General features: G+C 56.0%; 1 protein-coding gene across 1 annotated transcript; it reads right to left on the bottom strand.

Moving 5' to 3' along the window:
- Window positions 1-3181: 3181 nt before the first annotated feature.
- On the bottom strand, window positions 3182-25308 carry RRM1 (ribonucleotide reductase catalytic subunit M1). The gene is made up of 19 exons (XM_083881449.1): window positions 25190-25308; window positions 23366-23454; window positions 21185-21362; window positions 20009-20109; window positions 19358-19417; window positions 18629-18668; window positions 16711-16873; window positions 15540-15681; window positions 14605-14688; window positions 14198-14359; window positions 13642-13721; window positions 13025-13226; window positions 12303-12452; window positions 9270-9491; window positions 8313-8389; window positions 7331-7466; window positions 6257-6352; window positions 5118-5306; window positions 3182-4113 (listed from the first exon to the last, which is right to left on the bottom strand). The coding sequence occupies exons 1-19, from the start codon at window positions 25206-25208 to the stop codon at window positions 3928-3930; spliced, it is 2376 nt and encodes a 791-aa protein (XP_083737575.1). The 5' UTR covers window positions 25209-25308; the 3' UTR covers window positions 3182-3927.
- Window positions 25309-25669: the final 361 nt, after the last annotated feature.

The raw sequence follows: 25669 nt of genomic DNA, 5'->3' as shown, positions 1-25669 counted from the left end.
TGGGATCCAATAAACTGTAATAAACCTGAGTCTGCTCCTCTAAGGGCCTAAGAATGGTCACATCCAGAAAAAAATTACAGTTAAACTAGTTACTTCATGACTTTCCCTCCAGTGTTTGGTGCTGGATGTGACAGAGCAGACACAGATCACACAATCCCCAAATCCCTGAGGCTGGAAAAGCCCTCCCAGAACATCCCAGCTGTGCCCACCTTGTCCCCAGGGCAGAGCTCTGAGTGCCACCTCCAGGTGACACCTCCAGGGATGGGCACTCCAAAGCTCCCTGGGCAGCCCCTGCCAAGGCCTGAGCCCCCTTTCCATGGGGAAATTCCTGCTGCTGGCCAAGCTGAGCCTCCCCTGGCCCAGCCTGAGGCCGTTCCCTCTCCTCCTGTCCCTGTTCCCTGGGAGCAGAGCCCGACCCCCCCGGCTGTCCCCTCCTGGCAGGGACTTGTGCAGAGCCACAAGGTCCCCCCTGAAAGGTGCCTCCTTTTCTCCAGGCTCAGCCCCTTCCCAGCTCCCTCAGCCCCTCCTGGGGCTCCAGACCCTTCCCCAGCTCCCTCAGCCCCTCCTGGGGCTCCAGCCCCTCAGTGTTTCTCCTGGAAACATTGAAGAAATGTCTCCATTAAATCCTTCTTTTATTTTGATTTGATTTTCCTTCCCTGTGACTTCCAAGGCTGCCAACCCAAGGCAGCACCTTCCCCGAGCCAGTACCTCCACAGGCTCATCCAGGGGCACAGGTAACAGGATCCTTCACTCCTCCTCTGCTGTAAATTCCCTTTTCCCTGGCTGGGAGCTGTTCCCAGGCTCCAATCCCCGTTACCTGAGGGAAGGAAGGAGCGAGGGCAGGGCTGGATTGGTGAGCAGCAGTGCAGCCCAGCGGCCACCACGAGCCACTGCCCGGGAATGTGGAGCCCCTGGGCTGCTGGAACAGCCTCGGGAAACCTGGAGAGGAGTCCTGGGGAACACCTGGGGAGGGGAACCTGGGGAGGGAAACCTGGGGGAACCTGGGGGAACCTGGGGAGGGGAACCTGGAGGAACCTGGGGAGGGGAACCTGGGGAGGGGAACCTGGGGGAACCTGCAGAAAGCTCCTGGCTCGGGAATCCCTCAGCACTGAGCCCAAGCCAGGCACAGGGAATCCCCCCTGCCCGGGCTGGGACAGCCCCAGCCACTCCTGAGCCTGGGCACAAAGACCCCAGGAGTGTCCCAGCCAGGACACAGTGCCCTGTCCTGTCCCCCCAGTGCCCTGTCCTGTCCCCAGTGCCCTGTCCTGTCCCCACAGTGTCCCTGTCCTGTCCCCTCAGTGCCCCTGTCCTGTCCCCAGTGCCCTGTCCTGTCCCCAGTGTCCCTGTCCTGTCCCCCCAGTGCCCCTGTCCTGTCCCCACAGTGCCCCTGTCCTGTCCCCTCAGTGCCCCTGTCCTGTCCCCAGTGTCCTGTCCTGTCCCCAGTGCCCTGTCCTGTCCCCTCAGTGCCCCTGTCCTGTCCCCAGTGTCCTGTCCTGTCCCCAGTGCCCTGTCCTGTCCCCCCAGTGTCCTGTCCTGTCCCCAGTGCCCTGTCCTGTCCCCACAGTGCCCCTGTCCTGTCCCCAGTGCCCTGTCCTGTCCCCAGTGTCCTGTCCTGTCCCCAGTGCCCCTGTCCTGTCCCCAGTGTCCTGTCCTGTCCCCAGTGCCCTGTCCCCACAGTGCCCCTGCCCTGTCCCCCCAGTGTCCCTGTCCTGTCCCCACAGTGCCCCTGTCCTGTCCCCAGTGCCCTGTCCCCACAGTGCCCCTGCCCTGTCCCCCCAGTGCCCTGTCCTGTCCCCACAGTTCCCCTGTCCTGTCCCATCCCATCCTGTCCCCCCGTCCCATCTCCCAGTGTCCCTGTCCCAAGCTGTCCCTGCAGAGCCCCTGTCCTGTCCCCAGAGCCCATCCTGTCCCGTCCTGTTCTATCGTGTCCCCCTTGTCCTACTTCCCCAGTGTCCCAGTCCCAAGCTGTCCCCCCAGTGTCCCTGTCCTATCCCCCCAGAGCCCATCCTGTCCCCCAGTGTCCCTGTCCTGTCCCCCCAGAGCCCATCCTGTCCCCCAGTGTGCCTGTCCTGTCCCCAGTCCTGTGCTATTTCCCCATTGTCCCTGTCCCATTCCCTGTCCTGCCCTGTCCCCCTCGTGTCTCTGTCCCGTTCCCTGTCCCATTCTCCCTGTCCCGCCCCATTCCCCCACCCCGCTGTTCCATGAGGACCTGCCATGGCAGCCCAGCGGGTGTCCCGGCTCTGTCCCCTCCAGTGTCCCCAGTCCGCGGTGACAGCCGTGCCCCAGGGCCCACCGGAGCTGCCGGGGGTGAAGGGAAATCCCAAGCCCGAGGAAAACTGGAGCCATCCCCATTTGGGGAGGTTAGGGACATTTGGGAACATCTGGGGACACTTGAGGAGGTTTGGGGACACTTGTGGAGGTCTGGGGACATTTGGGAACGTTTGGGGACACTTGGGGAGGTTTGGGGAGGGCTGGGGACATTTGGGGGCGGTCTGGGGGCATTTAGGGACACTTGGGGACGTTTGGGGAGGTCTGGGGACATTTGGGAACATCTGGGGACACTTGAGGAGGTTTGGGGAGGTCTGGGGACATCTGGGGAGGTTTGGGGGCATTTAGGGACACTTGAGGACGTTTGGGGAGGTCAAGGAAGGTCAGGGAAGGCTTGGGGACATTTGGGGACATTTGCGACAGCCACCAGCGCCCCCCGGCGGCTCCGAGAGGAACTGCAGGACCCGAACCGGGACTGGGGTCAGTGCTGGGAACAGAACTGGGAACAGAGCTCAGGACAGAACCAGGCCGGGCCTGAGGCTGTTCCCTCTCCTCCCATCCCTGTTCCTGTAGCAGAGTCCAGTTCCCAGCCTGTCCCCTCCTGCCAGGAGCTGTGCAGAGGGACAATGTCCCCATGTCCCTGTGAGGGACAATGTCCCCATGTCCCTGTGGGAAGCAGCACCAACCTGTTACCACAGAGGTCATTTCTCATCACACCAAGTGTTCCCAAGGTAGCACCAGCCATTCCTTCAACATTCCACACTTTATTAAGAGTTTGGATCGGGAGTGGGTTGTGGTTCATGAGTTCAATAAATACTGCAGAACTGCCTGAAGCCCCACTGAGCTGGAGCAGGGAGGGAGTACAGGAGCAGTAAATTGTTTAAAAGATCTAACTACCCTGGGGTGGGGAAGTGGAGCTCCCTGAAGAGATGGCAGGTGACCATTGTGGCCTGACAAATGGCCCTGAGCTGTGGCCAAGGACAGCACTGGCCCCCCTGCCAGGAAACTGCCTGAGCTATTAGACTAAATCAGTGAATCTAATGCAGAATAAAATGCAGGGCAGCAGCACTGCCTTCCCTGGCCCCACTGCAGGACATTCAGCCAGTGCCAGGCTCTGCCCTGGCCAGCTGAGGGAGAAGAGCCCAGGAAGCAACACCCCTTCCACCCATCTGCTCTTTCCAAAGGCTTTCTGGAGAGGCCAGAGGAGGGGACAAGGAGAGGGAGCAGCAGTGGGAGGAGGCTCTGGCAGGGTGGGGACACTGCTGTGCCCTGGCAGACACTGAACACACCCTGCAGGAGTTCCCAGCCAAGGAAAAGGGACAGCCAGAGGTGCTGCTCCCTCTGGGACACCAGGAACAGTCTTTGGTGGCTGCAAGGCACAGTCTGCAGTGCCCAGGACACACCTGTGAGTGGCCTGTCCCCAGTCCCACCTGCAGGGCTGCATGGAAGGCCACAGCAGAGCCCTGAAATCCCCATGGGAAGCCCAGCTACTACAGCAATGCTCACCCCATCCGTGTGCCCCATCCCTATGGATGGGAAAGCTACACCACCCCCCTCCCAGCCCCACCCTCGGCATCCTCGCGTTATTCCAGATGCTCCTATCCCAGCAGAGCAGCTCCAGGCAGGTGGAATGGCTCTGCTGGAGCCCTGGGCCAGCCCTTAGGAGCCACACATGAGGCACTCCTCCCTGTTCTCCAGGGAGCACACCATGGCTGCCTTGTTCCTCTCCTTCTCCTCCTCCTCCCGCGACTTCTCCCGCTCCCGCAGCTTCTCCTTGTTGAGGGTGAACTGGATGGGGTTGGCAGCTGGCTTTGTCCTCAGGTAGTACATGCCAGTCTTCAGGCCCTGGGGACACACACAGAGCCTCAGGAATGCACAGCAGCTCTGCAGGCACCCCCGGGGAAAACGGGGTTCTGGGAAGGGAACAGCCCTTTGCCCTGCCTGGAATCGCTGAGACCAACTTGCTCTGCCAGGACTTATCAGGGCCTGGGTGCCAAATTTATCAGGGCTCCCAGTCCCAGGTACAGCTCTTGTGATTTGGGAACAAATCCCCCAGTCCCAGGCACAGCTCTTGTGTTTTGGGAACGGGTTCCCCCAGTCCCAGGCACAGCTCTTGTGTTTTGGGATCCAACCCCCCAGTCTCAGGCACAGCTCTTGTGTTTTGGGAACAAGCCCTCCAAGTACTGCCCCATTTGTTGGGAACAAGCCCCCAATCCCAGGTAATGCTCCTGTTTTTGGGAACAAGGCCCCAGCCCCAGCTAATCCCCATTTGTAGGGAAGAACCCCCAGTCTTAGGTGGAGCTTCATTTGTAGGGAGGAACCCCCAATCCCAGCTGATGTTCCCTTTGAGGGGAAGGACCTCCAGCTCCAGGTGAAACCCCATGTATAGGGAAGAACCCCCAATCCCAGCTGATGCCCAGTTTGTAGGGAAGAACCCCCAATCCCAGGTGAAGCCCCATGTGTGGGGAAGGAGCCCCTGCCCCAGCTAATGCTCCATTTGTAGGGAAGAACTCCCAATCCCAGGTGATGCCCCATTTATGGGGAAGAACTCCCAGCCACAGGTGAAGCCCAGTTTGTAGGGAAGAAACCCCAATCCCAGGTGATGCCCTGTTTGTGGGGAAGGACCCCCAGTCCCAAGTGAAGCCCCCCCAGCCCCAGGGGAAGCCTCCTGTGTGGGGAAGGAGCCCCAGCCCCAGGTAAAGCCCCCCAGCCCCAGAGGAAGCCCCATGTGTGGGGAAGAACCCTCAATCCCAGGTGATGCCCCATTTGTAGGGAAGTACCCCCAGCCCCAGGGGAAGCCCCCCAGCCCCAGGGGAAGCCCCCCCAGCAGGAAGGAGCCCCTGCAGTACCTGTTTCCAGCCATAGAAGTGCATGCTGGTGAGTTTGCCGTAGTTGGGCTCAGCAATGTGGATGTTCAGGGACTGGCTCTGGTCGATGAAGGCCCCTCTGTCCGCAGCCATCTTCAGGATGGTTTTCTGGGAGATCTCCCACACGGTCTTGTAGAGCTGCTTCAGGTCATCAGGAATCTCAGGGATGTTCTGGAAGGAACAGAAGGAGTTTTCCAGTGTGGGAAGCACTGACTGCCCAAATATCCCCATTTATAACATGGAATTCCTCAGTGACTGCTGGGGCTGCAGCAATCCTGACTGGAACTGAGGCCTGTACAGCTGAGCTCCATCCCTGAATCCAAACACACAATCCCTGAATGGTTTGGGTTGGGAGAGACCTTGAAGTTCTCCTCATCCCACCCCTGCCATGGCAGGGACACCTCCCACTGTCCCCAATGTCCAGCCTGGCCTTGGGCACTGCCAGGGATCCAGGGGCAGCCACAGCAAATCTGGGAATTCCATCCCAGCCTCTCCCCACCCTGCCAGGGAACAATTCCTGCCCCAGATCCCACCCAGCCCTGCCCTCTGGCACTGGGAATCCATTCCCTGTGTCCTGTCCCTGCCTTGTAAACACTCTCTCTCCACGTTTCCTGTTGCCTCCTTTAGGTCCTGGAAAGCCACAGCTGGTTCACCTTGGAGCCTTCTCTTCTCCAGGCTGAACAATCCCAATTCCCTCAGCCTTTCCTTGCAGGAGAGGTGTTCTATCCCTCTGGTAACTTGGTGGCCTCCTCTGGACATCCTGTGTCCACAAGCACCAAGTACATATGCTCAGCTCCTCTCAGCTCCCCTCAGCAGTCACACGTGGATGGGCTGGAGATCAGGAAAGGTTCTGCTTCCCCCAGAGGGTTCAGGCACTGCCCAGGCTCCCCAGGGAATGGGCACAGAGCTCCAGGAGACTTTGGACAGCCCTGCCAGGGATGCCCAGGGGGGTTGTTGGGGCTCTGGGCACGGACAGGAGCTGGATCAGTGATCCCTGTGGGTCCCTCACAGCTCAGGACACTCCCTACTATGAAATCAGCCCTTTATCATCATCCTGAGGATTGGGAATCCAGAAGGAGCAGGAGGTGCCTGCAGGACCCCCTGGGCTGCTCCCCCTGTACCTGGATGGAGCCGTTGTGGGCGATGATCTGGTTCTTCATCTCCTCGTTCCACAGGCCCCTCTCGGTGAGATCCTTCAGCAGGTGGGGATTCACAACCTGGGAGGGGCAGAAGCCAAAGGTTTTTAAATGGTTGAACAAGATCCTGCACATTCCTGACAGGCTCTCAGCCCTGGAAGTGTTCCAGGCTGGACAGGGCTTGGAGCAGCCTGGGACAGGAGCTGGAAATTCATGATCTTTAAGGTCCCCCCAAACCATTCTGGGATTCTTCTGGACATGGCAAATTAGAAAGGGGGCTGTATGGAGCTGCCCTGCATGAGGAACTCCAAAAAATGGGAAAAGGAGAGATCTCCTGCTGTGCAGGGCCACTGGGCACAACCTGAGCTCCTAAAGGAGGGTGTAAACAGTCAGGACTGATGTCAGGAGGGGAAAGAACAGAATGGGGCAGGCTGAGCATTGGGAAGAAAACACAGCCACCTTTCCCTGCTGGGACTGGGCTCCCTGTCCCCCTGCCCCACACAGGGAGGCAGGACAAGGATCCTCCTGTTCCACCTCCCCACTCCTGCCTGGGGTGATCCTGCAGCCAGGAGGGAGCACTGAGACCCCCGGAGGGGATGGACACACCTCCCCAACAGGGACAGCCTCCCCTTGTCTCCAGAGGGCTCTTTGCTGACTCCAGCCTCCAGAACTCAACTTGTTTCACTCCCTTTCCTACCTGACAGACCCTCTGAGCCTGTGGAGCTCTCCCATGGCCTCCTCAGACCCCTGAATACTTCACAGCTCCTTCTCAGGACTGCTCTCAGCTCCTTTTCCCATGTCCCTTCCACCCCATCCCCAACCCCTCTCAGCAGTTATTCCTGCAACCCACCCTGAAGCCCCACAGAGGTTTTTTTTTCCCCAGACAAAAGCAGCAGCTGTTTATAATTTCCCCTATTCCACGGTGACTGTGGAACACACAGAGCTGCACTGGTGCTTGGACACAAACACCCAGCTGAACTGATCCCCCCTGAAGGTGTGAGGCCTCCCCTTGTACCTCCTCAGCAATAAAAAGAGCAAAGCCCTTCCCCCAGAGCTCACCTGGAACTCCCCAGAGAGGACCCTGCGTGTGTAGATGTTGCTGGTGTAGGGCTCGATGGACTCGTTGTTGCCCAGGATCTGGGCAGTGGAGGCTGTGGGCATGGGGGAGATGAGGAGGCTGTTCCTCACTCCATACCTGGGGACAGCAGGCACAGTTAGGGGGCTGCACACGAGGGACACAGCACAGGAAAGGGCAGAGAGAACAGAGAACAGCAGGGACTGGAAAATCTGGGGTCAACTGCAAAGCCTCACAGGGAAAAGGGAAGCACCACTGAACTCTGAGTCAAGGGGAAGTGGAATTAGGGGCTTTGCTGCTCTCATCTCTCATCAGAGGCTTTTCCCAAATGATTCAGTCACAGGGTGGGGTGCAGGGAAGACAATCTGCCAGGCACTGCACAAGCCACAACTGAACCAGCAGCCTGTGAAGAGGCTGAAATCTCTCTACACACAGGACAGGGGACAGATTTACCACATTTAAAATCAGAGCCAAACAAGACAGAATTAGTCCATTAATCACACTTCAGGGATTCCTGTCTTCAGGATGTTCCCTGGCAGCAGGAAGAGCCCCCAAGGCCAGCTCATGGCTCACCCCTCACTGCATTTGTTTAATGGGAACACCAATCCTCTGCTGGATGCTTCCAAAATGGAATTAGAGCTCAGCTGAAGCAGAGCGGTGAGGGTGGGCTCCTCGGCCTTGGAAGGACAAAAATGAAAGAAACCACCCAAAAAACAGCTCAGAGGAAAGATCTGCTGAGATGGGGGGAACACATGGGGCTGTTTTCACACTTGGACCCTGCCTTTAGTTCTCAGCAGACAGAACTTATCAAATCCATATCCAAAGCCAGGCTGGATGGGGCTTGGAACAGTGGAAAGTGTCCCTGCCCATGGCTGGGGTAGCACTGGGTGGGATTTGAGGTCCCTCCCACCCAGCCCAGTCTGGGTTTTATCTCACATCTCCTACAAACCATGCAGGGCTACTCACTTGGCAATCTTCTCCTTCAAAGCCTTCCAGTCCCAAAGGTCAGAGGGGGTGACATTCCACATGTCATACTGAAGGATCTGAGGAGCACAGTTTGGTCCAAATTAGAGAGGGCACTCTTTTCTCCATGTTTTATAAATCCCATTGGAAATGGACCTGTTACTCCTCTTAATTCTTCTCTCCACTTAGATCTCAGTGAAGCTCTGGTGTGACCTAACAAACACTCCATCCTGTGACTGCTCCAGGGCACAGCCAGCAGAGCCTGAGGCTGCTTATCTTTTCCAATCAGAGAATCCCAGAATATCCTGAAGGTGGGAAGGGACCCGCAGGGATCATCCAGAGCCCCAACAATCCCCCCTGGGCATCCCTGGCAGGGCTGTCCAAAGGCTCCTGGAGCTCTGGGGCTGTGCCCATTCCCTGGGGAGCCTGGGCAGTGCCTGAACCCTCTGGGGGAAGAGCCTTGCCCTACAATCCCCCCTCAATCCCTGGGGGCCCAGCTGCAGGCGCTCCCTGGGTGCTGTTCCCTGTGGCAGGAGCAGAGCCCGGAGCTGTCCCTGCGCTGCCCCTCGGGAGGAGCTGCAGCCCCGGGGAGCTCTGACCTCAGGCTGCTCCAGGCTGCCCTGACAGTGACCTCCTGGGGCCCCTCCTGACCCTTCCCCAGCCCTGTGTCCCTCCTCTGGACACTTTCCAGCATCTTTTGATCTTTTATTGAGACACCCAGAAGTGTCCCCAGCACTGGGAGTGAGACCTCACCAGCCCCAGCCCAGCCCAGAGCAGGACAATCCCTTCCCTCTGGCCAGGGATGGTGGCCCCGGTGTCCCCAGGACAGGGATGTCCCTCCTGGCTCCAGGGCACGGCTCCCTCAGGTCCCCCTTGCCACAGAGCAGGTCCCTGCAGCAGCCCAGGGCACACAGGATCAGACCTGCAGAGCTTTTCCCTGCCCCAGCCCCTGGCACTCACCCCTTTGCTGACCGGAGAGCCCTCGTAGGTGTCGTAGGGGCCCTGCTCCCTGGCCAGCTCACAGCTGGCCTCCAGGGCCCCGTAGTAGATGGTCTCAAAGATGTGCTGGTTGAGCAGCTGGGCCTGGGGGCTCTCGAAGGGGAACCTCATGAGGATGAAGGCGTCGGCCAGGCCTTGCACGCCGATGCCGATGGGGCGGTGCCGCCGGTTGGAGCGCTCGGCCTGCGGGGACAGCACGGCTCAGGATACCATGGGGACAGCACGGCTGGGGACAGCCCTGTACGGCTGGGGACAGCCCTGCATGGCTGGGGACACCACAGCTGGGGACAGCAGCTGGGGAGAGCCCTGTATGGCTGGGGACACCACAGCTGGGGACAGCACAGCTGGGGACAGCAGCTGGGGAGAGCCCTGTATGGCTGGGGACAGTCCTGTATGGCTGGGGACAACCCTGCATGGCCAGGGACAGCACAGCTGGGGACAGCAGCTGGGGACAGCACAGCTGGGGACAGCCCTGCATGGCTGGGGACAGCATCTGGGGACAGCCCTGCACGGCTGGGGACAGCAGCTGGGGACACCACAGCTGGGGACACCACGGCTGGGGACAGCCCTGCACGGCTGGGGACAGCAGAGCTGGGGACAGCCCTGCATGGCCAGGGACAGCCCAGCTGGGGACAGCACAGCTGGGGACAGCAGCTGGGGACAGCCCTGCACGGCTGGGGACTGCACAGCTGGGGACAGCAGCTGGGGACAGCCCTGCACAGGTGGGGACAGCCCTGTATGGCTGGGGACAGCAGCTGGGGACAGCCCTGCACGGCTGGGGACAGCCCTGCACAGGTGGGGACAGCACAGCTGGGGACCGCAGGTGGGGACAGCCCTGCACGTCTGGGGACAGCACGGTTGGGGACAGCACGGCTGGGGACAGCACGGCTGGGGACAGCCCAGCACGGCTGGAGACAGCAGCTGGGGACAGGCCAGCTGGGGACAGCCCTGCACAGCTGGGGACAGCATGGCTGGGGACAGCCCTGTATGGCTGGGGACAGCAGCTGGGGACAGCAGCTGGGGACAGCCCTGCACAGCTGGGGACAGCATGGCTGGGGACAGCCCTGTATGGCTGGGGACAGCAGCTGGGGACAGCATGTCTGGGGACAGCCCTGCACAGCTGGGGACAGCCCTGAACCGCTGGGGACAGCATGTCTGGGGACAGCCCTGCACAGCTGGGGACAGCCCTGAACCGCTGGGGACAGCATGGCTGGGGACAGCCCTGCACAGCTGGGGACAGCCCTGCACAGCTGGGGACAGCATGGCTGGGGACAGCCCTGCACAGCTGGGGACGGGACAGCACGACTGGGGACAGCCCTGCACGGCCTGGGACAGCCCTGCACAGCTGGGGACAGCACAGTGGGGACAGCCCTGCACAGCTGGGGACAGCAGCTGGGGACAGCCCTGCACAGCTGGAGACAGCATGGCTGGGGACAGCCCTGTATGGCTGGGGACAGCAGCTGGGGACAGCACGGCTGGGGACAGCCCTGCACAGCTGGGGACACCACGGCTGAAGACAGCCCAGCTGGGGAAACCAGACTGCAAGGGCCCCTACACCTCGTGCTGCAGCGTGCCCCGAGCTCAGCATCAGCACTCCTTCCCTCCTGCCCCTGTCTGCTGAGGCCCAGACTGAGTTTGTTAGACCTCAGCACGGATTGTGATTGTTTAACCCAGGATGAATGAGACTTAGATTTGAAAAATCCCAGCTGATCCTTTATAGTAGATTTAAGAACATATACTGTATGTTAGAGAGTATTCCAAGTAGTACTTTAGAATATATGAGATCGCATTTTAGAAGACATTTAGTGAACACTGAATGCTGTGTTTGTGACCCTTTCACATATATCTGAGCACCACAAGTATGGGAAACCTTCAGCATACTCAAAAGAACTAGAAGAACCAGCCTAAACAGCAGAAGAACAGGGCTAAGGGTGCAGATAAAAAAAAACAAACCACAAACTCTAAGATGATATGTTCCCTTGAAAACGTGCCAAAAAGGCCAAAGCACACATGGGAGAGATAAAAGTGAAGAAGTGAATATCAGAAAACCACCACCACGGCCTGGAGACCACCACCACTAAGGATTGAGCATGCCCAAAAGGGTGTGGAGTAATTACCATACCAAGTGCAGATAAGTAAAGTCAGAGAATTAATATGTATAAAAGAAGACCACAGAATGTCATGCACATGTAAAACCTCAGGGAATAATAAAGAAGGCAAGTTTCCTGGTGGGTGTGCATGTCCTTGGTGAAATTATTCCCCACACATCTCGACATGGATAAATACACACCACTCTAACAACTATTATTATTATAAAGTTCTTTCTGCAGCGTGTCAATGAACATTCAGCACATTCTGATAAATAAAGACATTTAACAGAGCAGAATCACAGAACCACTGAGGTTGGAAAATCCCTCTGAGCCCACCAAGTCCAACTGTGGCCCAGCAGTGCCAAGGCCACCACTGACCATGTCCCCAGGTGCCACATCCACATGGATATTAAATCCCCTCCAGGGATGAGGACTTCACCTCTGCCCTGGGCAGTCTGTGCCAGGGCTGGACAGCCCTTTCCATTAATAAATTTATCCTAATGGTCAATTTAAACCTCCCCTGGCACATTTCCTTGTGTCTTTTCCTTGCTGTCTGGGAGCAGAGCCTGACCCCCACCTGCCAGCCCCCTCCTGTTAGGGACTTGTAAAACAAACCAAAGTGAGTTATTTTCTCAGGATCTTCCCAGGATCCTTCTCTCTGTTCCTAGTGCTGGTCTGTGCTTCATGGAAATCCTCACACATGAAAAAATTCCAGTGGCAGAACCAGAGTGGGAAGGTTTCCTACAACTGCTTTACTACAGAGCTGCTCTGGGTTGTGGCACTGACAGGTCCCACCTGGGGAGCTCCAAATAGTTCTGTGGAGTTCCCCTGGGATTCCCTGTGCCCCAGACTGCTGTGGGATTGCTCTGGGCAGGATTCATCCCTACCCCAGGCCAGCACTCACCTCTGGCACAGGGTAGTAGTTGATATCAATGATTTTGTTGAGGTTTCTGACGATGACCTTGGTGACCTCTGCCAGCCTCTTGAAGTCGTAGGTGTGCTCAGGGGTGACGTACATGTTCAGGGCAATGGAGGCTAGGTTACACACAGCCACCTGTGGGCACAGACAGGGGATCAACCACTGGACACACAGCTCTGCCCCAAACCCTCCAGAGAACCTGCCAAGTTCAGGGCAATGGAGGCTAGGTTACACACAGCCACCTGTGGGCACAGACAGGGGATCAATCACTGCACACACAGCTCTGCCCCAAACTGCACAGGAACAACCCGCCAGGGAACCTGCCAAGTGCACCCTTTGGTCCTCTGGCACGTCACAAGTTGTGCAAAAGGTAATGACAGTTCAGGGAATTTCAGCAGAAATTGGTGTGACTAGAAAAATCCTGCCCTGCTCAGTCCTACTGCCTGGAAAACCTCATTACAGAGAATCCCACAAGGGTCTGGGCTGGAAGGAATTTTCAAGCCCCATTTGTTCCTTGTCACTTTCCCCTTGAAGGGTGTCTTGTCTCATCCCAAATCCTCCAGAGGAGTGGGAAGGGAACCCAGAGTCAGTGGAAGAGCTGTGAGTACTCACTCAGGCCGGAAGTTTCTCAGCTGCCTGTTCCCCAGGTAACAGCCAGACACATCCCAGGGATCTGCCCCAGGAGCACTCCCAGCTCCCACACCCACCTCCTCCTTGCTGGTGTACTCCACGATCTCCGTGCACAGGTTGCTGCACTTGATGGTGCCCAGGTTCTGCTGGTTGCTCTTCCTGTTGCAGGAGTCCTTGTAGAGCATGTAGGGGGTGCCAGTCTCAGTCTGGGACTCGATGATGGCGTACCAGAGCTGCTGGGCCTTCACCACCCTGCGCACGCGGCCCTGCTGCTCGTAGCTGCAACACACACGGGGCCCTGTCAGCCCCACAGCCCCAAACAGCAAAATCCTTTTAAATCCTGGGGGTCTGGAGCAGCCAGAGCCCTCCTTTCTGCTGAGCTCTGCATGGGAGGCCTCACAGCAGGGCAGCAGCACTGGCTTTCTTTAAGGGAAATAAATCTTTCACCACAACGATTCCACACAAAGTGCTCTGAGTGGGGATCACTCCAGGATGTCCCTCTGACAGGGACACTGTCCCCCTGAGAGGCTAAAAGGGTCACTCACACACAGCTCCACCCTGACAGGGCACAGTGTGAAGGACACAACCCCAGTGGCCACCCCTGAGCCCCCCACAAACCTGTGCAATGGATCCCAGGGGACACAGGCAGCTCTGAGAGCATGGAAACACTTACAGCTCTGCTCACTCTTCTCACCTCTCATAGAGCTTCTCAAACTCCTCTCCCCAGACATCATCCAGGCCAGGACACTCATTTGGGCACATTAAGGACCAGTCCTGTAAAAACATTCAGAGGAAATCTTTAGGCATTCTGTTAGTTAAAGCTGTGGCTGCCCCTGGATCCCTGGCAGTGCCCAAGGCCAGGTTGGACATTGGGACAGTGAAAGGTGTCCCTCCCCATGGCAGGGGTGGGATGGGATGAGTTTTAAGGTCTCTCCCAAGCCAAACCAATCCAGGATTCTGTGGCAGGCACAAGAAGAACAATTTACTAAGAAAATGTTGATGCTTTAAGAATCAAGACAGCCCACAAGTCCAAGAACAAGTCATGGGCTGTAAGATTAGGCAAAACACTGAGCTGGAGTTGCCCAGCTCCATTCTCCACAGCCAAGTTCTCAAACAAGGAGCAGCAGCTCTTCCAGGAAGGTCTGGAAGGAACAAGGAGCAAAGCAGCTCCAGCCCTTCCCAAGCTCCTTCCAGGGCTGCTCACCTGCTCCTCCACTACCAGACCTTTTCTGCACCAGCCCAGTTCTCACCTGGTTGGTTTCCACTCTCTTCATGAAGAGATCAGGGATCCAGAGTGCAAAGAACAGGTCTCTGGCTCGCTGCTCTTCTTTCCCTGTGTTCTTCTTCAAGTCCAGGAACTCAAAGATGTCCAAGTGCCACGGCTCCAGGTAGATGGCAAAAGCCCCAGGTCTCTGGGACAGGGAACACAATCCAGTTTAGAACAAACTATCCTTGGAAAGAAACCTCCTGCCCTGCTCCTGAGTACCCACAACACCCCAAACCAGCTGGGAACACCAGATCCCAACACCAGGGGAAAATGCCCTTTTATGACAATGTGTGACCCACAACCACTCACTCCACCAGCTCCCTGGTGCTCATGGCACAACCCTTCCCATGTGGAAGCTCTCCCATTCCCCTCAGCCCCCTGTTGAGGTACCTTGTTTCCACCCTGATCCACGTAGCGGGCGGTGTTGTTGTAGACCCTGAGCATGGGGACGAGCCCGTTGGAATTCCCGTTTGTCTGCAGAGGCACAGGAAAACCATCACTGAGAGCAGCTCCCTGCAGGGGCTGGCTGGATTTCCTCTGGCTCTTTCCTCAGTCTGCACAGCTCTTGTATTGATTTGATCACCACCAAATATTTCTAATCCCTTCCCCACATTTTTTCTGACAAAAATGTGTGTATCAGCTGTGTATCCCTGAGTTAATAAAATGTCCCTCCTAACTCCTTTACCCCACATTATGTCACCTAAAGGCTGGCAAGGTTTACACACACTGTGACAAGAAACCCCAAACACACTGTGTGTGAGAGTTAATAAAATGTCCCTCCTAACTCCTTTCCCCTACATCAGGTCACCTAAAGGCTGGCAAGGTTTACACACACTGTGACAAAAAACCCCAAACACACTATATAGTAAATATATAAACTATAATAGTAAATATATAGTTATAGTAAATATATAGTTATAGTAAATAGTAGTAAATAGTAAATATATAAAACTATATAGTGTGAGAATTAATAAAATGTCCCTAACTCCTTATGTCACTTGAAGGCTGGCAAGGTTTACACACACTGTGATAAGAAACCCCAAATACACATCCACGGATGCTCTGGGGAGACACAAAAAGGCAAAGGGCTGGTGCACAAGTCTCTGCTGATGGATAAACATTAGAACTGTCTGACCAAACAGCGGAGCAAGATCCTCTTTTTAGAAGAGTTTCTGTCAGGAAGCCAAAACAGTGAGGAAAACCAACCCTCCTGCCCGAGGCCAAGGCAGCAGTGAGGGAGGCTCAGTGCTGTGTGCAGGGAGAGGCAGCCCTGCTCTGGCAGCAGCCCCTGGGAGCAGCAGCAGTGCCCTGTGAATGGCACTGACCCCAGCAATGTAGCTGCCCGTGGCTCGGATGCAGCTGACGGCGAGGCCGATGCCGCCGGCAGACTTGGAGATGAGGGCACACTGCTTCAGGGTGTCGTAGATGCCCTCGATGCTGTCGTCCTTCATGCACAGCAGGAAGCAGCTGGGGGAAACAAATGGTTTCAGCAGGTAAAGATTGGAAGGAAAAGTGTTTAATTTCACCAGGCTGTAAAAACCAGGGCAAACACAGGACCTTTAGTGTGCCCCACAGGTGTGAATAAAGGACAGAACAGAAAACATCAGCAGCAATACTTGTGCTGCTGACACCTCTGCTATCAAACATTTTTAATTATGGAATTGTGAATACCCTGAGCTGGAAGGGACCTACAAGGATCAGGGTCCCGTTTTGGGTCCTGTACAATCCCAGCCTGGGCATCCCAACTGCTCCTGGAGCTCTGGCAGCCTCAGAAGGATCTGAGGAGCACAGTTTGGTCCAAATTACAGAGGGCACTCTTTTCTCCATGTTTTATAAATCCCATTGGGAATGGACCTGTTATTCCTCTTAATTCTTCTCTCCAGTTACATCTCAGTGAAGCTCTGGTGTGACCTAACAAACACTCCATCCTGTGACTGCTCCAGGGCACAGCCAGCAGAGCCTGAGGCTGCTTATCTTTTCCAGTCAGAGAATCCCAGAATATCCTGAGCTGTAGGGACCCACAGGGATCATCCAGAGCCCCGACAATCCCCCCTGGGCATCCCTGGCAGGGCTGTCCAAAGGCTCCTGGAGCTCTGTGCCCATTCCCTGGGGAGCCTGGGCAGTGCCTGAACCCTCTGGGGGAAGAGCCTTTTCCCAATACACTAAACCTTTATAAAATATAATCCTTCTCCTGATATACACGATACCAAAAACCTATCAGTTGTGCTTCCTGCTTTTAGAAACCAATTCTCAGGATTCCTCTGGTAACCTGCAGCAGACTATGCACATCAGGAACCTTCCAACACAATAAGAGCCATGTCAAGGTTTCCATTATCTCTAGGACTTACAGAAACCCGTGTGTTTTCCCCCAAACACAGCTAAAACTTGACAGCAGCTGCTCAAAACTTCACAGAACACCCTCAGCTGCTCATTTCAGAGGCTGTGCAAGAGCAGCAGTGTCCCCTGAGGCGTGGGGAGGGAGCAGAGAGGCAGCACCTGGAGAGCTGGGGGCGGTTGGTGCCGGCGTTGAAGAGCGTGGGCGAGGCGTGCGTGAACCAGCGCTCCGACAGCAGGTTGTAGGTCTCAATGGCGGCGTCGATGTCGCCCTTGTGGATCCCCACAGACACCCTCATCAGCATGTGCTGGGGACGTTCAGCCACTGCAGGGACACACAGGGACACACAGGGATGATGTGGGATGGCTTGGGAGGTGTTGGGAAAGATGAATCAGGGAAACCTTATAAATATGATTGCTTGGCAAAAGATTCTGAAAATATGAAACCTGTAGTTGAGATAGAAATGGGAGCTCACTTTGAGTTGTAGGATCCCGAGCCTTAGTCACTCTATAACCTGAAGACAACAGCCTGGGCAGCTGGAGGAGAATCCCTTTGGATTGAACAATCCCCTTCTGCTGCCTGAGGGATCCAAAGGTCAATGCAGCAAAACAGAAAAGTCTAAAGAGGAGTTTTTAGAGTTTAAAATATAACACATGGTAATGTAGTAGTTCTTATAGGCTGTGTGGAGATTCTATAGGATTTTGTGTCTTGTATTGGTTGGTCACTGTAAATTAGAATATTCATCACAAAAGGAGATGGAATGGATTGGAACCAGGACCTGGCTCTCCTTTCCCTGCTCTCACCTCTGCTCTCTTCCCCCTGCACTCTGACCCTGCCCCTTGCTCTCTCTCTCCCCTCTCCTCAGCCCAAACCCTCTTGCTCTCTCTCCTTCTCTCTCTGGCACTTCCCTCCAGCCCAGGCTGGTGGCTGAAGGCAAAGCCCTTTCTACCCACGGCCCTTGCAATAAACCCACATATTCTAGAATATCTCAGGTGTGCAGAGCACCTTGTCCCTGTAAGTCACGGATGTCTCTACAGGGAGGGAGCTCACAGCCCACCCAGTGCCATGGCAGGGACACCTCCCACTGTCCCCAATGTCCAGCCTGGCCTTGGGCACTCCAGGGATCCAGGGGCAGCCACAGCAAATCTGGGAATTCCATCCCAGCTCCTCCTCACCCTCCCAAGGAACAATTCCTGCCCAACATCCATTTAACTCTGCCTTCCTTCAGGGTAAAGCCATTCCCTGTCCCTGCAGCCCTTGGGAATTGTCTCTCTCCAGGTTTCCTGGGGCTCCTTCAGGCCCTGCAAGGCCACCCTGAGCTCAGCCCAAAGCTTCTCCTGTCCAGGCTGAACAATCCCAGCTGTGCCAGCCTTTCCTCCCAGCAGAGCTGCTCCATCCCTCTGCTCATCCTGGAGCCTCCTCTGGGCTCTCTCCTTGAGCTCCAGCTCCTCCCTGTGCTGGGCCCCAGGGCTGGGGCAGCTCTGCAGGTGGGGCCTCACCTGGGGGGGAACAATCCCAATCCCCTTTTCCTGCTGCCCAGGGCACAGGGATTTTGGGATGCCAAGGCTCTCACCCACCAAGCACAGCCAGAAACCAGGGAGAAAGGAGACTCCATGTGACAGTCACAGAGGTGACAGCAGCAAGTTCCAAAGGCTGCAGTGGGACACCTCAGAGCCAGAGTTTTCATGGAATCACAGAGTGATTTGGGTTGGAAGGAACTTGAGCTCTCCAGCCCAGCTCCTGCTCAAAGAGGACCAGGCCTGTTCACTCAGGACTTCATCCCATCAGGCTTTGAACAACTCAAGGAACAATGTGCTCCAAAGCTCAACTGCTCTCACAGAGGAGGGGAAAAAACCCCACCTGTATTAACAGTCAAATCCAATCAAATATGCACTCCAGAATCCAATTATGTTTCAGCTTTATGATTTTATAATTAATCTCTGCCCCTCCTGGTGTCCCAGGATATCCACAAGCCAAGGGCCTGCATCACTGACAGGACAGCACCTAAACTGAGCTCTAATTTCATTTAAATGAACTCAAATATTTAAAGAAATGCTCAGCACTAGGAGCAGCCCTTACCTTTGGAGTTGATTTTCAGCAAGTAGGAGCGTTCCAGAGTCTTTAAAAGAGAGGATGGATTTTAGCAAGACAGGCAGATTTGATTTTTTATAAAAACCCTACTAACTCCAAACTCAATCATCTCCACACCCCTCATCCCAGGCTGTACCACCCTTGCACTCCGCTCCTCCTCTCTTTATTAGCTTAATGAGGTGATGAAAATACACAAATCCACTGGAAGATTCCAGCTTTGGATTACAGAGCCTGGAGCACAGGCAGGAGGTTCCACAGTGCCCTGAGCCCACAGGGCCTCTCTGGAGTCCCCAGAGCCACGGGGACAGTGGAGCCCTAAAACCCAGCCAGACCCAAAGCTGCACAGCTGAGCTGGGACTGAGGGCAGCAGAGGGGACAGGAGAAATAAATAAATCTCAGGGTGACACTCCTGAGAGAACTGCTCCACGAAACAACGGGAAAAGCAAAATTCCCTCCTTTGGCTTATTGAGGATTAGTGTAATTCCTTTAGGAATGGCATCCAACAACACTCAGTGTGATCTGCTGTGAAACCAGCCCGACAGGTAAAATATTCCAGCAGCAGGAAAACTCCATGACTCATCCCAGTGGGAGCTGATTTGTGCAGGGCCCCTTGACCCTCACAGCCTGCTGCTGTCCCACTCCTCCTGTGCCCCAGTCCAGAGGATCCCATAAACATTCCCACCTTTCCCAGCAGAGCCAGGGCACTGTGCCCTTTACCTTAAAGCCAAAGTAGTTGTAGGAGAAGTCTCTGTCGTAGATGATGGCAGAGTTCAGGCGCTGGCAGGAAATAACAAAATTTACAAGGTGTCACAATGTTATTATTATTATTATTATTATCCCTTTTGGCATTCCTGGCCCCAAAGCTCTGCTGTGTGAGGGGCACCAGAGCACAGCAATGAAGCAGGAACAGCCCTTCCTCAAAACATCAAAAACACAGCCCCAACAACCTTTTTTTCACTCAGTTTTGGGCTGAATTGACTGAAATTTAATTGGAGAACAAGAAACAAAACACAGAATCAAAGGACAAAAGGAAGTTCCCAGTCAGAACACAGACCTGGAAACTAAACCCAAATCTCTTCTCTCCCTCCAGTGCTGCCTCACTTTGCTCCAGCACAAGGTACTTTTTCTCTAATTAATTATTTGTGCTGATCATGGCAATGGGAACATCCAAGACAACAAATTTTACTACAAAAACATCCATGAAGGAAGAAAACTCCTACATCTCCTCTTACACTCTCCACTCACTCCCTGCACTGGTTTCTGTGTTGCCTTTTTTACCCTTAAACAAACCTGGCTTGCTTAAAAAAATAAGAAAAGAAAATTATTTAAGTTTTCAATATTTAGAAGTGACAAAACCCCACTACTTACATCTTTGTTGGCCAGAACAATGTCCAGAGTCTCTTTGGAGATCATTGGGGAGTGCTTCCCGTTGTGAGGGTTGATGTAGGTGTAGAGATCCTCCATCACATCTGTGAGGGAGAGGGTGTGGTGGTGTGGTTTTGGTTTTATCAGTTTTATGTATGTATTTGTTCCTTGTATTAAGTTCATTTTTATAAGTTGTAATGGTTTGCCCCATTTGTTCCACCCTCATTGGTTTCACCCCAACCCCAGTTATGTGTCAGTCAGAAGTTTTCCAGCCCCTGGGCCTTGTCTGTCGCTTTGGGGTCTCTCCCAAAAGTCTGGAAAGTTCCATGAAAAACCCCAAGTGATTGGACAAGACTTCAGCTGTCTCCCCACCCGAGTTATTGATTTGTCACAATGTGTGTCATTTATCCAGAGAGCCCCTGATTTATCCCCAGTTAAACCCATCCCTGAGTTCCTCCCCCCAATAAAAGGTGTTACATTGGGGGATTTCCTGCTTTTTTTCCTGCCCCTTTTTTCCCCCCTGCTGCTTCTGCTGAGGGGTGTCTGCTGGGGCAGATAAATAAATAAGTTATGAATAAAGCCAGCAGTTAACCCAGAACAGCCTCCTCTTTTCTCCTGCTGTCGTTGCTTCACTCCTTCAAGCAAGAAAAAACTCACAGGGGTCAGTGAGGTTCATCCAGTTACCAAACCCTTCACTGCTGAGGTGTCAGGGCTGGCCCAGGCAGAGACAGACACCTCTACAAGAGGGATGTGAACAGGACATGTCCAGGCCTGGCCCTGCAGCCCCTGGCACTGGGATTCAGGGATGGGCCAGGCAGGAATGCTCATCCTTGGAAATAACCCCTGCAGTCCCTCAAAAACACAATTGCTCTTCTGCTGTTCAGCACTGCCAGCCTCAACAACCCACTTCTCTTACAAATTCTGTCAAAACCCCACTGAAAAAACAAATAAATGGGGAGGCAAGTGGGTACTGATCTCAATCCATCAAAATTTTCACCATTCCATCCCTACAGCTGCTTTTCACAGACCAGGCAATTCCAAACTCTCGGGTTTCACCTCCGTGGCATTTCCAGCCATCCCGGGCCCCCCAGGACCCCCCAAACTGAGACATTTCCACATCTCTGTGCCCCAAACATCCCCCTGTGTCCCTCTCCCTGGCAGCTGGAGATGTTCACCCACCACTGAAGACTTTCTTGGTCTCCTTGTGCAGGTTGGAGACGGCGATGCGGGCGGCCAGGATGGCGTAGTCGGGGTGTTTGGTGGTCAGTGTGGCCGCAGTCTCTGCGGCCAGAGTGTCCAGCTCCACCGTGGTCACCCCGCTGTACAGCCCCTGGATCACCTTCATGGTGATCTGTGCCTGCAGGAGGGAATGTCCCACGTCAGGAGCCTCAGGGATCCCAGCTCAGAGGGATCCCAGGGCTGGGAGGAGGGAAACAAACTGGAGCAGCAGACTGGGAGAGCTGGGAATGCTCCTGGAGAGGGACTGGGGACAAGGGATGAGCAGCCTTGGGGAGGAGGAGCTGGGGATGGGTGGGAGAAGCTCCACAGGCCCTGGCCATGAGCACTGGGACCTGAAATCCCTGTGTCCTGGGCTGATCCCACAGTGGGGGCAGCAGGGAAGGGATTGGGATTGTGCCCCCCTGCCCTGCTCAGGTGAGACCCCACCGGCAGAGCTGCCCCAGCCCTGGGGCCCAGCACAGGGAGGAGCTGGAGCTGCTGGAGAGAGCCCAGAGGAGCCACTGGGGTGCTCTGAGGGCTGGAGCCCCTCTGGAGCCAGGCTGGGGGAGCTGGGGGTGCTCACCTGGAGAGGAGAAGCTCCAGGGAGAGCTCAGAGCACCTAAAGGGGCTCCAGGAGAGCTGGAGAGGGACTGGGGACAAGGGATGGAGGGACAGGACACAGGGAATGGCTTTAAGCTGAAAGTAGGTAGATTTAGATGGGATTTTGGGCAGGAATTGTTCCCTGGCAGGGTGGGGAGAGGCTGGGATGGAATTCCCAGATTTGCTGTGGCTGTCCCTGGATCCCTGGCAGTGCCCAAGGCCAGGCTGGACATTGGGGACAGTGGGAGGTGTCCCTGCCATGGCAGGGCTGGCACTGGAGGGGATTTAAAATCCCTCCCAACCCAGACTTTCTGGGATCCTATTCTCAATAGGATTGACCGGTCTCTATGGAAGCTCTGTGAACTGTTGTTACTTTTGCACAGCTGGTGAGATCTCCAGGCTCCCTGGGAACACTGGCACAGGCTGTGGGAGGGTTACTGCTGCCCTGGGAAGCTTCTGGCACAAGCAGATCCAAGTCCCAAAGGAGAAACTGAGCACCAGGAAAAGAGGTCACTCAGGACTGCAGAGTCAATAAGAATTCAGGGCCACAAGGAGGCAGGAGGAGCCAGAATTTCACTTCTGTCCTCACCATCAAGTCCCAGTCACTGGGGGCAAGTCAGGACACGTCATGCTGTGGTCACCAAGTCAGCAGTGTCCTCCTCCTGCTGTCCATCCCAGAGAGTTTTGGCTACAGGACCAGTGGCAATTGTACAGGTGGCATTTCAGACAGAATGGGAACACATGGGACATGGGAAGAGCCTTAACTGGTCTGAGACCTGCATAAAAACCTCACAGACATCAGTGGGTCCAACAGGGAGCCATCCTGGGCTCATCTGGAAGGAGAAACTTCCATGAGTGGGACCAATGCCCAGCCCAAATCAGCTCAGATGATGCAGGGATGTGGCAATGCAGGGAATTCTGTCCTGGTGTTTGCCCAGGAGGGGGATCCAGAGCTGTTTCCATGTTCCATTGCTCCAGCTGTGCAGACTGACACTGGGAGCAACCCACCAAATCCAAAATATGGGAACTGGAGCAACAAAAGCCTTTTTTAAAGTACCAGAGGCTCAACAGCTTTCCCAAGGTTTGAGGGAAAAGGGATTTATGGCAGGGAAAGAGGATTTTCCCCTCCAGTCTCTGCACCTGGGGGAAGCAAAGAACCAAAAAATTCTGGATATGTTTGCTAAGAGTTCACAGACTCATAGAACATCCCTGGGAAGGGACCCCACAGGGATCCTCAGACCCTGTGGGAAGGGACCCCATGGGAATCCTCAAACCCTGTGGGGAGGGACCCACGGGAATCCTCAAACCCTGTGGGGAGGGACCCACGGGAATCCTCAAACCCTGTGGGGAGAGACCCACAGGGATCCTCAAACCCTGTGGGGAGGGACCCACGGGAATCCTCAAACCCTGTGGGGAGGGACCCCACGGGAATCCTCAAACCCTGTGGGAAGGGACCCACAGGAATCCTCACACCCAGCCCAGGACACAGCAGGAGCTCCCTGGCTCTGCCCAGGAGGGTGGGGTGAGGGCAGGGGCACTCACGGGGTCCACGAAGTCGCTGTTGAGGCCGTAGCAGAGCTTCTGGATCCGCGACGTGATCTTGTCAAACATCACCCGCTCCTGGCGCCCGTCTGGGGACACACACACCAGTACAGACCAGTCAGGACCAGTATGGCACAGACCGCCCCTCCAGTCACACCAGTACAGACCAGTCAGGACCAGTCTAGTACACACAGTGCTCCCAGTTCAGCACAGACCACCCCTCTCAGTCTCCCCAGTTGAGCAGAGACTGCCCATCCAGTCACACTAGTGCTGCCCAGTAAGGACCAGTCAAGCACACACTACCCCTGCCCAGTCACACCAGTGCTGACCAGTCCAGCACACACAGTGCTCCCAGTTGAGCACAGACCACCCCTCCCAGTCACACCAGTGCTCACCAGTGCTCCCCAGTTGAGCACACATCACCCTTGTCCAGTCACACCAGTGCTCCCCCAGTCAGGACTAGTTCAGTACACAGTGCTCCTCCAGTCACACCAGTGCTCCCCAGTGCTCCCCAGTTCAGCCCAGACGCCCCTCCCAGTCACACCAGTGCTCCCCCAGTCAGGACCAGTTCAGCTCCTGCCCAGCCCCTCCCGTGGGGGAACTGGGTGTGGGAACCACCAGGGCCAGCCTCGCTTGGCTGAGCTACAGAGAAAGGGGAGGCTCCCCCTGCACCCCAAGGATCCCCACCCAAACCTGCCCACACCCCGTTCCCAGGGTGGGGACCCGCTGGGGGGCACCCCCAGCCCGGCCTGGGACCCTCCCCTGGGACCAAAGGGGGGTGGATCAAACCCAAAGCTCCTGCCAGGGGACACAACACAGAGAGGTCTCATCCCTCACTCTTGGGGTCTGTGGGGAGTTCTCCCACTCTGGGTTCCCCCAAAGCTGAGGGGATCCATCTCCTCCTTTATCAGAGCTGGGGATCCATCTCCTCTATCAGAGCTGGGGGATCCATCTCCTCTATCAGAGCTCAGGATCCATCTCCTCTATCAGGGATCCATCTCCTCTATCAGAGCTAGGGATCCATCTCCTCTATCAGAGCTGGGGATCCATCTCCTCTATCAGAGCTCAGGGATCCATCTCCTCTATCAGAGCTGGGGATCCATCTCCTCTATCAGAGCTGGGGATCCATCTCCTCTATCAGAGCTGGGGATCCATCTCCTCTATCAGAGCTCAGGGATCCATCTCCTCTATCAGAGCTGGGGGATCCATCTCCTCTATCAGAGCTCAGGGATCCATCTCCTCTATCAGAGCTCAGGATCCATCTCCTCTATCAGGGATCCATCTCCTCTATCAGAGCTCAGGGATCCATCTCCTCTATCAGAGCTCAGGATTCATCCCCTCTATCAGAGCTGGGGGATCCATCTCCTCTATCAGAGCTCAGGGATCCATCTCCTCTATCAGAGCTCAGGATCCATCTCCTCTATCAGAGCTGGGGGATCCATCTTCTCTATCAGGGATCCATCTCCTCTATCAGAGCTCAGGGATCCCTCTCCCCTGCAGGACTCTCCTAAGGGAGAGTGGGGAACCCTCTGTGGGAGCCATAAAGGGAACCCCAAAGCCAAAGGGGGTTCCCGTGTGCCATAAGGAGCCCCCAAAGCTGAGCAGGGACCAGGATGGATCCCCCATTCCCAAACGGGGGAAATCCCACCCGCTCACCTCGGGTGCCGTGTAAGGGACCCCCCAAAGCAGAGGGAACCCCAGAACGGGGCAGGGATCCCCCTCCAGGTGCCGTGAGGACCCCCCAAGCCGAGGGGTCCCAGGGCCATCCCCATCCCCCGCACTCGGTACCGTCCGGGGCGCCCCCGGGGCGAGGGCAGCGCTCACCTCGCTTCACGACGTGCATGGCGGCGGCGGGACCCCCTCAGTCCCTCAGGATCCCCTCAGAATCCCCTCAGAATCCCCTCGGTCCCCTCAGTGTCCCCGGTCCCTCCGGCAGCTCCCGCCCGCCGCTTCCCGCGCCCGCCGCTCACGCCCCGCCCCGCTGAGCCCGCCGCCGCCATCTTCACTCCGGGCAGGGATCCCAGCCTCGGCTCTCCCCGCCCCGCTCCCGGCGCTGCCCGAGGCCGCTGGAGGACACTAATCCCGCCCCTCATCCCGGTTTTCTCCCCGGTTTTCCCCCCGGGAATCGCTGCCCCGCCGGGGAACACGGCGGGTCCTGCCCGATTCAAAGATGGCGGCGGCAGCACTCCCCCCTCCCCGCCGGGGGCGGGGCCGGAGGGACGGGCCGGGCCGAGGGCGCCAAAGACGGGGACCGCGAAGGGACAAAATACCCTCGTCAGAGAACGCCAAAACAACAACTGTGTT

Source organism: Zosterops lateralis, assembly GCF_965231275.1.
Source record: "Zosterops lateralis genome assembly, chromosome: 2".
Classification (NCBI taxonomy): domain Eukaryota; kingdom Metazoa; phylum Chordata; class Aves; order Passeriformes; family Zosteropidae; genus Zosterops; species Zosterops lateralis.
Note: the sequence above shows the minus strand (reverse complement) of the source record. Positions and strands in the feature narration are given on the sequence as shown.

Bases quoted from the DNA above. Each gene is read 5' to 3' on its own strand.
- RRM1 (XM_083881449.1), bottom strand. The intron at 13,722-14,197 runs GTGAGAACTGGG...ATGTTTTTACAG, and splicing joins AGAGAGTGGAAACCAACCAG to GACTGGTCCTTAATGTGCCC. The intron at 7,467-8,312 runs GTGAGTAGCCCT...TGCTGTCCCCAG, and splicing joins TTGAAGGAGAAGATTGCCAA to GTATGGAGTGAGGAACAGCC.